At 38.0% G+C, this 12,797-nt stretch overlaps 1 protein-coding gene across 1 annotated transcript in view; it reads right to left on the minus strand.

Annotated features, from left to right (window-relative positions):
• LOC145679360 (uncharacterized) overlaps positions 1 to 11,388 on the minus strand; it is a 17,638-nt gene extending 6,250 nt beyond the window's left edge. The window contains exon 1 of the mRNA XM_081749944.1: positions 11,335 to 11,388. Coding sequence (XP_081606070.1) covers positions 11,335 to 11,388 — 54 coding nt within the window. The remainder of the gene's footprint in view (positions 1 to 11,334) is intronic.
• Positions 11,389 to 12,797: the final 1,409 nt, after the last annotated feature.

The raw sequence follows: 12,797 nt of genomic DNA on the forward strand, positions 1-12,797 counted from the left end.
CATTGCACAAAGCTCCTATTTAACGAACAATATAAAGATTATGTCGGAATCTAAGGTACACGATGCTGGGTGAACATAAATTTTGAGCTCCTTTCGGGACTCGAATCCGTCACTCCTCACACCACAAGCGCTAGGCAAAACAAACTGGATGTGAAGAAGCTCTAAGGAAATAAATAAATATGAATAAAACTTCCCTGAAATAAGAAAAAAAATGAATCCTGCAACTCTTCATTCTTTCAATTTAATTTTATAAAACGACATGATAAAATTAGGCAGATTATACAAATATGTTCAACTTTTTGTCACGTCTTAGCTATGTTCTTCAATGTCATTCAAACCGGTTAGCATCTTAAAATATAGGTCCTGAGCGACATCTTTCCCATATTCCTATCTTTCAGTTGTGGGTCAGCTTCTTTAAGCCAAATGGCTCTTTTAAAAAAAAAAAAAAAAAACTATTCGGAAATACAGCTTAGTTATTGCATGTACAAAAAGTATTTATCCTACTTGGAAGTTGGGATACAAATAACTGAAGGTCTGTCCTGAAGAGGCAAAGTAGAACTAAGGAGGTACTGTTCTGTGCCTTTTCTCTTGATATTATTTCTTCATTTGTTTGGTCTTTCGGAAAATCTTACTTTTGATGACTTCAATATGTGAATGGAATGAAGGATCTGTCAATGCTAATGAGGAAAGCATAATTACTATTGCAAAAATATCTTTAATTGAGTAAACAGGAATGAAGTATAAATATCTAGCTTCATCTACCACAGTTATGCCCTGTATGTTGATGGAGAAGAATCAACAAAGAAACAGCTGCTAAATTAAGAAAACCAAAGACAGGTCTTTTGTAATGGAACACCAAATCTTGGGAGTTACAGTTATTGTGATCTCAGAAATAAGCTGAGAAGAGGTAGAATATGCTTTAAAGAAAATGAAGACAGGGAAAGCAACTACAAGCTAAAACATGGGTGCTTAGGACCAGAAGTTGTCCTACCGCATACTATGGGATCTAATGAAAACAGTTTACAGACAAGAGAAAAATGCCAAGTCAGTGGGGAGAGAGAGAGAGAGAGAGAGAGAGAGTAGTACTGTATCTATATACAAAGAGAAGGAAGATGTACAAAATTGTGAAAATTACCGAGGAATCAAGCTGATGCCACATACAATAAACACTTGGACGATGAAGATTTAGAAAGAAAAACAACAGTTGAATCCATGCTACAGATGAGTACAACTGATACAATCAGTGGCGTCATTAGCTCTTAAATATTAAGGGGGGGGGGGACACATGATATATCTCACATGTGCAAGTTATTTTCTCATTACATATTATGATTTGGTTTAATTTTATCGAAATAAATTAATGATATACCGTAACTCATGCAGTGCAAATAATAATAAAAAAAAATAAAATACTGGCCAGCTGGTAACTTTATACACGACACAGAAAATTACGGGGGGGCATGTCCCCGTCACGCTAACGACGCCCGTAGATGCAATCTTATTAAAGCAAACAATGGAAAAGCGTCAGGGAAAGCAATAAGGATGCAGTATTTACTGAATGGGCAAAGACGTAAGAAAGAGTACCAAGTCAGGAAGTTTGGAGGTATATGAAAGGAAAATAGAACTCCAGTAAAATACAAGAAGATTGTTCAAGATCCGTATACAAGAGCTAGTGTCCCGGTAAGAAGCAGTGTAGAAATAATACATCTTACTGCATTTAGAGTTGGACTGCACTATGGTTCGGAAGTGAGATCTCTATCTGGTAGCCCAAAACGCAACAGCCCAATACGAGCATAACCTAACCGTAACTACCCTACGCCAGAGGTCACAAAACTATCTGGATATGTAAATCCCTCAATAATGAATAGGCACGAAACGAAAATAATTAAAACGTAACTAACTCAAGGAAGCAGTCACAAAACTAGCTGTGTGTATTTTTGATTATTATCTATCAGAGTTGGTTGGTGTGATGGTTTAAATTTTTAAAAAATCCAATTGGTTTAAGCCAAAAATATAAAATAAATGGTTCACAGCCAGAGTGAACACAAATTATTAGCATCTTTATTCACTTCTAAGCAATTTAAATTAGGACGCTGTACTTCGGATGCAGTGAACTACTTGAATTAAAGTAATCTTCTGTAATCTGTATAATCTTTTGAAATTGTCCATTTATATAAATTATGAAATGAAATATTTAGTTTAACGTGCCACGTTTATACACCGAAGCTAAGAGAGACGGTGATGATGAGTAATGACTGAAATGGTGGAATGGAGAAAGTAGGAGGAAATGGGAGAACCCCGAAAAACCTACGCACACGGTGTTGTCCGACAGACGGCCCACTGGCGCGAGCTGGGATCGAACGAGGGACCCCACGCACCAGAGGTGAACGCTCTACCACTGAGCCACCGTGTCCCCTTATTTCAATTTTAAGTCTGTAAAGTGATTTCACTTATGCAGTTGTCCTGAAGTGACGGAAAATATGCACAAGTATGCAAATCGGTTAAACATATTTCTATCACATGTCCTAAGGTTTAGTCTATAAACTCATCGCCTTCCTAATCAAGGGATCCCGAGTTCAAGTCCAGGTGAAGAACAATTTCTCTTGGATGTAAACCGAGTAGTGATTCAGGTCCAACCTTAAACTGTATTTCCCGTCCTTCATAACCTCACTGTTGAATAAGTATATATGGACCAGACATTTTCATTAATATGTAATCTCAACAAATAAAGTTTAAAGTGGAATAACGATGACCCCTACTATTTTTTTTTTTTAAAAAGGAATAAAGTAATTTGAGGGTACTGGTGCTATTGAGCTCGATTTCAACCCCTTTAGAAAAAACAAAAATGAAATCTCTAAGTTTTACGTCCCACGGTTATGCCGGTTAGGCTAAAGGAGACGGTGATGATGAGAGATGACTGAAATGGTGGAATGAAGAGTAGGAGGAAACGGGAGAACCCCGAGAAAACCCACGAGCACGGTGTTTGTCCACCACAAAGTCCACACGGCGCGAGCTGGGATCGAACCAGGGACCCCAAGCACCGGAGGTGAACGCTTTAGAAAAAAACAGTAACCCGGTCAAACTCGAAGGCAAATGTCAACTAGCTCTGTTTTCCTCGCAATCGATGACTTCCAATTCCAACATGTGCAGCAGCTGTGCGTGTTACTGGACTAGCCTTCGGCTAGCTGGAGGTCTCGCACCTTATAAACCCACAAGTATGCCAAATGTCATCCGCAGATGTTCAGGAAAAGTCTAAGCATTTTGAGATGTAGAAGATATGATATTAAATAACTGTGAGTTTTCAGTTTTCTAAAATAAACAATATATAAATAAATAAAAATAAAAAAATTAAAAAATCCCTCTATAACTAGATATTATGTTTGGTCAATAACTTGCATATCGCTATCAAAAGCTTGCAAGCATACCGAATTTCAAACTTTTGTTCCAATTTCAATTACCTAAAACATGAGATTTTATGTCCAAAACAAACATACATTTAAATAGCACCGGAAATCTTTCTTTTTATTTTAGAATTACCCTAAAAACTAAAAATATTTACTTTTGATATTTTTTGTGAGTTACTTCCAGAAGGCTACAAACATGCCAAACTGCATCACTCTAACCTTCGGGCTACATCATTTAACTTAATAATTTTGGGCTGTAGAAGGTATCTCCATATAAATAACAAAGGAAGATTTTTCACTTTCCCAAACAACCTCACTGAACTAGGAAATGTATAGTTTTGGTGATTTACTTAGTTAATTTTATGAAAACCCTACATGAATACCGAATGTAAAGTTTTTACTCAAATACAATTTCCTAAGACTTTTTTTTTTTTTAAAGTACACCGAAATAAGATGGGATTTTTACTCATTCTTCCTTTTCACCTACTAAAAAGAAAAAAAAAATCCTGTATATTTTTCTCTGAAGGCTATATGTATGCCAAGTTTCAACTTCACACGTCAACCGCCAGTTCCATTGTTTTGTCAGTTAATGGCACGATGAAAAGTTTGAAACTTCCGGCTTTTATCCTAACTTAACGTACGCTCTAATGCAACGTGTGAACCAGATAATTGCTAAGGAGAAGTTCTAGAACACAGGTTCCCCATATAGATTAGCAAGGTTGGTTCCTTTCTGTACCAAAATTTAAATTTTATTTCACAGAATATTGCTAGCGAGCGTCAGCAAGTGAAAGCGGGTTAGAAGACCGCAGGATACGTTGTTTTCTGTTTTTATTACAGCTAAATGGGAAGTGGGACATGTGTTCTAGAACCTTGTAATTTCTATGACGTTTATATTTTCTTCTCGCTTATTACAAAGCTAAGGCATTACTGCCGCATCGCCGGACCAGTATTAAAATCGAAAAAAAGTACCAAAATGTACTGTATACGGATATATTTCGTTGGACTACATTAACTTACATTAGATTACCTCGCATTAGGATAAGGGCATAAAAAACTACAGTGCAAAAAACACAAACCAACTTGTGCTAGGTGGCCACTAAGTGCACGAATGATATCTAACCGAGCCAAGGTAGGGTGGAGCTAGCGGACCAGCGCGGTAGTGTGCCCGAAAGGAGCAGGCGCGTCAGCGACGATGTGTACACGCGTAAGCGAGGGTACTGAAAACATCTGGTTTCCGCAATCATATACATTTCAATAGCAATTGCCATACTAATAATGCTTTACTTGCAAAAACAGAAGTCACACCTTCAAAATCGTGAACAAGAGTTTCTTGGGGTTTTCTTTCCTTAAACAAGTACTCAGCTAAATAGCCCTCTAAATAGTTTTCCTTCTTCCCTGACGCTGTAAAATAATACGCTCCCTTTCCTTTCTGTATTTTCAATTCATTTCCACATTTTCCACACACCGTCAACCTTTTCAGTATACTGGTCTTTCACAAAATTTCAACAACTGTCGCTCGTTATTTTTGAACAGTTCTATGTACGTAACACACGACATGTGACAGCCTTGACATACACGAGCTATTTTCATACTCCTCTTCGCGCCACTACATCATAACAACTATATCTCTCCGCGAAATGGTCCATCCACCTCCACATACAGTGTCGCTTACAACATCAAAAATAACCAATTTCTTCATTTTTACTATTCCCCTTACATGACTTTCACTCATTCTTGCTCATAAACAAACAAACAAAAAAAAAAAAAAAAAATTCCAACTGACCCGGCAAATTTTCTAAAACTGTTCCGGTGATACACCAGTTAACCCCAAAGCTAAATAAGCTCCCTTTCGTGGGAACAATCACATACAAAATCATTATGAATACTTGACTAATTTCAGTAAACTGTGAGATCAACTAAGCTTATATATTAGTTTCATTAGATCATGGTCCCTTGTACGAAGGTACTGAATGGTTAAACTTAGGTCAAGCTTCAGTACTGCTGAATGGGCTGACTGGTAAATAATTTATGAACTACTGGTACATCATTTGAGGAATTAGTTGACCTCTGACCGAGTCTGATCGGGTTAGATCACTTCTTGAGGTCAAAACCGAGCACTCAATCCAATCAGCGCCCCACCTTTACTTAGTTTTAAATAGGGACTTTGTTTACTCCACTTTAATTTAACCTAAATATATTTAAAAAAATGAACCGGTTGAAACAAAATATCGGATTTAAAAAGAAAATGGTTTCTGCAAAACCTGTTATTTATGTGCTTTGAAGTTTGACATCACCATCATGAATTAAATTAAAAGTGCAAAGGTGGTATCACTTAGTGTAACACAAAGAGAAAGGCCTTCTGTAATAATTTGAAAGCGACAGAAGCACACTTAAAAAGCATTAAATCATAACCTATCGTGTTTTCTTTTTGCTACAAATACCTAAACTAGCCTATCTAACCATACTTTCACTCGCTGTCGCTTGTTCAGCATTAATTAGTAAAAATTAAGGGTGAATTATTATTAAAATTCTTGATCCCATCTGTACTGTTTGTAGAAATTAATAAGGGCACAAAGTATAACAATTAAGGGGTCCAAAGTTGGACGTCCGTTTTCAGCAAAATTTTGAAACTTGCACGGAAGATACGTATAATTTGATCGTTTGTGTGCTTGATAATATATAAAGATAATACAACAACACTCTCTCTATTTGTTATATATAATTGGTTATAAACATGGGACTACTAAGCGAGCGAAGAGAACTACCTCGCGCAAGGCAACCGAATAGTTGCATTGTGGGAAAGTAACGAGCATTCATAATATCAATATTGCGGGTAATATACCGAATCGGTGTACGGGATGTGAACTGACAGTGTTGAATTTCGTGAAGCTCCCGTCGAAGGGTACTTCTATTATAGATCCTAACGTAACCTAACCTAACCTACACTTTCTCCCAACTCGCGAAATTGAAAAATTATACATTTTAATAGCTTTTACGCAATTTTGGTAGAAAAGTATCGGACGTCCAACTACGGAATAAATGCCCAATTAAGTAAAACTCAACGTAGAATAATCAACATAGGATCACTATGATCCTCAAGCATCGAATCGTTCTGCAAAAGCTTAAGCCTCTTCCAAATAGTACGAACTCTCACATTAATAATAACCTTTCTCTCAACTTTTCACACAAACATCTTACAAGAAGTCTTAAATCATTATTACACCTTATATAATTTCATCTGTACATTTTCGGGCTTACGTTTAGATTTGCCCCTCCAGTTTCCAACCTACGAAAATGCAGTTAAAACCTTAAAAATTGTTAGGTTAGGTTAGTTTAGGTTACCTGGTAAGACTTTAGTTAGACTAGAACACTGACTGAAACAGGTTCTAATATCGTTATTCCGAGTAAAAACGGGCTAGAAACTCTAAACTTACCCTCAATTGCGTGAACACATCGTGTCTCTATTTTAAAGTATTTTGATTTGGTGATAATAAAAATAATATTTTGGAAGCGTCATAAATGCTTAATAATACACTATTTCGTACAAGGGAATTTTGTTGCTTGTGCGCAATACAATTCAAATAAACATTTAGAAATACATATCTTCAATTTACATATTGAAACTTACTGACTATCCACTTACCTTGAAATTTCATTATTAGGGTTTCTAAACCCCAGTCTTTTAACATAGTTTCGTAATTCATATTAACTATAGAATCTATCATGGCGGCTACATGACAACTCGTAAAAGGCGGGATTTCGCATAGTTGCCATAACAAGAGTTTTATATTGTGATAGCCATTCTAACCATAATGCTATTGCTATTTTAGCAATACTAAATAATCTGGTTATATAAACAATATGCATGATATTATTAACCATACTAATATTAGCAATATTTTTTTCTTACCACAGCCATACCAAAAAAATAGGTGTTGTATAAATAACAAATCAGTATTTATACATCAACTATACTATAGTCAATATTAATTTACCAATTAGCAATACTCATCAACAATGCTTTTATTGTCAATTCAGCTATACCATTTTTTAGAGTGTCGATACCGCTCCTCTTCACCGACTCGACAACTTGCTGCGTTGTCACTTCGTCATAAACGCAGAATTAGACAATTCGTGTAGTTACTCGTGCGAGGGAGAGCGAGGACGACCTGGCTGAGGCTCTGCTGTGCATAGAGTGATCGAGTTCGATTCAACTGTAATTTATTGAGCGCAATGATTTGAGACCCACTTTATAAAAAGTGCAGGTACTTTTCCTATGAAATACTATGTAATGCTCGATAAGAAATTTAATTCAGTTACGCAAAATAAGACGCTATAAGGAGAATTAATTTTGGTTCTGAGAGCAAGTACGAACGAATAAATAAAGCACCTTTTTGGGTATACCCGCACAAAAGCCAATGTATAATATGTAAAGTGTATATGGCAATCAGACCACTACAGTCATTATATGGGAATCAGACACCGGAGAAAGAGCGGTGTCCAGAAGGAATGGGGTAGACTCGTAGCGCGTCATGAGTAATTGAAAAGGGCATACATATTTCACCTGATTTAATTTTCCGCCGAAAGTTCCATATTATATATATATACACAGTGAAACCTCTACTAACGGACACCTCTATAAAGCGGACACCTCCCGTAACGGACATATTTTGTAATCCCCAAACACTGCAATAGGAAAAAAAAACATTGGCAAACCTCTCTAAAGCGGACACTCTCTAGTACGGACACGGACAGTCTTTTCTGTGTTTTATAGGTATTATTTACCTCCGTATTACGGACACTTTCTCTAGAAACAAGCTGGAAAGTACTGTAAAAGTGCATCTTTAGTAATTCATACATGTGTCACCAAGGAAGTATTGCGACAACATTTTGCCTCCTCCATTGCCTGCTCAGTAACCCAGATGAAGCTTCTCCGTTTAACAACACTCTCATGTTTTTTGCTTGCATTCCACTCCCACCCAAGCTGTTTTAGATACAAGCGATTGGCAATTGCCCACCTTTTGGAATGACACATTATTCTACTGTCCCGCTGGAATCTCTAACCAAGCGGAAGAAATTTTCGTTATCTTTTGCCTGCCAGTACGCATATTGTCTCAAAAAAGACACTAATGGATTGCAATTAACATACAAATTAAAGCAACATACTGAAAACCTACTAAGTAGTGATAAATGTAAAGTGCAGAGAACTACAACATATTATTTGCATGTTGTGCCTAGAACATAAAATATTGGATGGCGAAGGATAATGCAGGTACAGTAACATTTTGGTAATATTCGTGAATACATGATTCATGCAAAAAAAAAATCTAATTGCATATTACCCTATTTATTAATTTACCTAAGAAAATATTGAAACCTCTTTAAGGCGGACAATTTTTGATTCTCCACGGCTGTCCGCATTAGAGAGGTTTCACTGTATATATATATAATTTCACGTTCATATTACAGTAACTGGTAAGAATAATACAGCTGAACGACCTCAGCCATTAGCATTGCGAGTGATTACAAATATTCAGAAAGATAATGCTTGATATTTGAGGGGATGGCTCCAGGTGTGTAATAATATCAAGAGGTTAAGATAACGATGTTGTTAAATTTTAAGAATCTATGGTTTTGCGATCTAAATAAAGATGTGTTATGCTACTCTCTTTCTCTCCAAATAATAATAATAATAATAATAATAATAATAATAATAATAATAATAATAATAATAATAATATATCCATCCTAAATTCCCTTGAAAAATTCATGTACTTTCCGCCTTATAGTTTCCCGGGTAAAATTGTCATAAATGTCGACACCAGGCCAGTAGCCAGCCCAAAAATTTAGGGGGGCCAGGCCGAAGATAAGGGGGGCCCGATCTAACCATAACCATATTATAGTTTATCACCATATTATAGTTCATTTTCAAGCCTACCGTGAAAATTTTAGGTGGCCAGCGAAAATTTAGGGGAGCGCTCCAATAGACCCCTGTGGATACGGGCCTGGTCGACACGTGCCATTCGCTTTTCACTCTTTTGGGGAAGACCGAAACCGGTTTTGGCAAAAAACTAACCGATTTTTGGAGAAAACCGAAACCGATTTCGGTGAAAAACCGAACCGGTTTTGGTGAAAACCGAAATGTCGGTTTTTAGGATTTCGTTTTTTTAGAAACCTGTTTCCGGTTTTTATAAAAACCGGTTTTGCACATCTCTAGTTTTTTTTACCCCTTTCTTCGTTTACTGAACTAAACAGTAACTATTCTGAATTATATTACTGCGCATGCCTCGTAGATAAATATTTCTGATGCCAATAGTTTCCGTTTAGTCCGAGGAATGTTCTTTTTCTTATTCCCAGCATGACCCTTTTATTACCTGTACATTATATGAAGAGCATGTAGGTCTAAATACCTCATGTATTACATAGAATGTAGGTTTAACTCTTCCAGCAAAGAAGAAACATGTGATCATAGTATACAACTCACAGAAGTGATAGCTGGTAATACAGCGGTCGTAATCCCTAACGACACAGAGGGTGAGTGGTGCCCTCCCCACTGGTCTAGTGGCTATCACGTGCGCCTTTGGTGCACTCCTGGGTTCGATTCCTGACGGGAGAGCCTTTATTATTTTTAACTGTCCTCGATGTTTCTGCGTTCGTGTCCCTGTCGTTATAAGTTGTTAGAAAAAGCCAGTTAAACGAGTGAAGCAAGTAAAATTAGCAATAAGTTACTGAAACACGTTTGGTGAGTCAGTTGAAAAACAAAAAGTGGACAAAGCACTGGCTTTTCGCGCCGTACATGCGAATTCGAATCTATCTTGGCTTGATTTTTTATCCATTTGAGATAATGTATTGTTTCTTTTCGCTACAGGTAGTCACTCTTTTCGTATTATTCGCCATCCTTCACAGTTAAAGTAACTGGATATTCTTATTCTTTCTGCGAATGATGGATTTTCTCTTTGGTTTCATGTCAAACATGCACACGTAATGAAAAGACGCTGTTGATAATAATAATAATATAAAATATTACTAGCTAACTCGTGTGTTTATTTCGCACAATATAATTTTATACTATAATGTGGAAATAAGTAAGGTTTGCTGGCGCCAACCCCCCAAAACTTTTTCGATGCGCCTTATGGGTCCACAGTGTCCAACGTTGGTCCCATCCCACTATCACCTCCTGTTTTCTCGATAAAAGTTATCAACATTTTGCCTAAAGAGGGCTTTGCCGTGCCCCATGACAATGACTCTTCGTTCTTTTTGCATTGAAATCGCTTATTTATCTGAGTAGTATGAGTGCATACTGTCCAACGTTGCTCCCATCACTCTACCATTTACCGTTCTCTCGATATAAATCGCTAACATTTTCTTTGTAAGGGAGATATGGCGTTACAATCATTATGTTGCACACACGACGCTCTTACTAGTCTCGTCACTGACATATGGAGTACTTTTCAACGGAGGAATATCTTATGGCAGTTCATATTGAACTCGCACGAGCCTACGATACTGTACCCTTGGATGTGCTCGTCCAAGAGTTATTTTCACTTAAGATTCCAGCTGGATACTTCCGCTTCATCCATAATTGGCTCATACACCGCCAAGTATCAGTGAGTGTTGGTCACCGCTATACAGACTCCAGGATAGTATCTCAAGAACTGCCACAGGGTTCTCCACTTTGCCCGCTTCTTTTTAATTTATTCACCATCTTGCTTCATAGGCAGCTTCGAGCGTTGGTCAGAGTAAATCAGTTCGGCGATGACTTCTGATTATATGTTCGCACCTTCACAGCAATCCATGGTGCCAATCAACTTCGTCACGCCATAGACAGCCTACAACACTGGTGCAGAGATCATGGCCTTAGTGTAAACTGGAGTAAATCAGTACATCATCTTCACCCGGAAAAGGCGAACAATCGCTCCGCCACTAATACTTCAAGATGTCCAACTCTCGCCTGTTTCTCATCTGCATTACCTCGGAGTGACATTGGATTCTCGAATCCTTTGGAAAGCACATCTCGATACACTTAACACCAAAGTGCAACCCGTTCTTAACCTAATCAGCGGACTCAGTACTAAGAGATGGGGATTGGATATCAGAGCACAGTTATGTACATTTCGTCAGTGCTTGGAATCAAGGCTTCTATATGGCTGCCCAGCTCTTTATCCACTACCTCGGCGTCTCAGTGAATTGTGTGTTCGATTACAAGTACAAGGACTCCGCTCAATACTTCGGCAACCTCGAAACTCAGGGCACTCCTGGAAGAAGCAGGTATCATTCCATACAATATCAAAGCTTTTCATGTAGCTAAACTTTTCATCTTGAACCGTATGGCAATTACATCACCCATCATCCCCAAAACACAACTCTTATATGCTACTAACCGAAGCAAAACCCTATCATCGCCAAGTGCCTTGGACCTATTTTGCGTATATTCGTGTAAAACATTGGCTGAATTTTATCAACCGCACGCCTAAACTCCCATTCTGCCAATCCTCATACACCAGGCACATCACTCCTACGCAAGTGGAATTTCCATCTCTTTCGCCCCACTGGCTAAATAACACTCCCCGTTCTCTAACATCGCATTTATGTGAAGACTATATCAGCCAACACAATGCAGACGCTTTACTAATTTACACGGATGCTTCTAAACAGGTAAAAACTGGACAATCGAAGGTGGGCATTGCCGTCTTTATACCGCATTATAATTTGCGCTTTCATCAGGCATTGCCTGGCCACACATCAATCAACATGGCCGAAGCGTTTGCTATTCGAGCCGCATTGCAACATGTGTTATGTCTCCAACCACCTGTTAGCTGTATTTGTAGTGACAGTCAGAGTGTTCTTCGTCGTCTTCTTAGTACAGCCCAACCAGCTCATTCCAACTGGACTCTGGTCAATATTCTACAACAGGTATGTCAAATACAAAACAAAGGACTACAGGTAACTTTCATCCGCGTACCATCTCATAAAATGATACCAGATAATGAAGAGGCTGATCAATTATGTAAACAAGGAGCGTTATTAGTGCCTGTGACGGTGAAGTTACCGGCTACATCATTTATCCCAACTCTTGGAGAACAACAGCAGAGCGAATGGCGAAACTATCAACATCAGGCTCGCGGTGGACCAGGTAAATATTACTGGCGACTAGAACCTAATCCTATCACGCGTTCTTTTATCTATCACCCTAAATGGACTCATGCTCATCATGTGTTGTTCACACGATTTCGACTCAACACCGCACAGACTCCGGTGCAAAAATATCGTGAGGGCCTACGGGATAATCCACTCTGCTACTGCCAGGAAGATCTAGGTACCTTAAATCATCTAATCTACGCCCGTCCATACACCCAGCACTATCGACCAGTGTTTCTTTCTTCAGTTGTCTAG

This window comes from Thermobia domestica, chromosome 2 (assembly GCF_964235325.1).
Source record: "Thermobia domestica chromosome 2, izTheDome1.hap1.1, whole genome shotgun sequence".
Classification (NCBI taxonomy): domain Eukaryota; kingdom Metazoa; phylum Arthropoda; class Insecta; order Zygentoma; family Lepismatidae; genus Thermobia; species Thermobia domestica.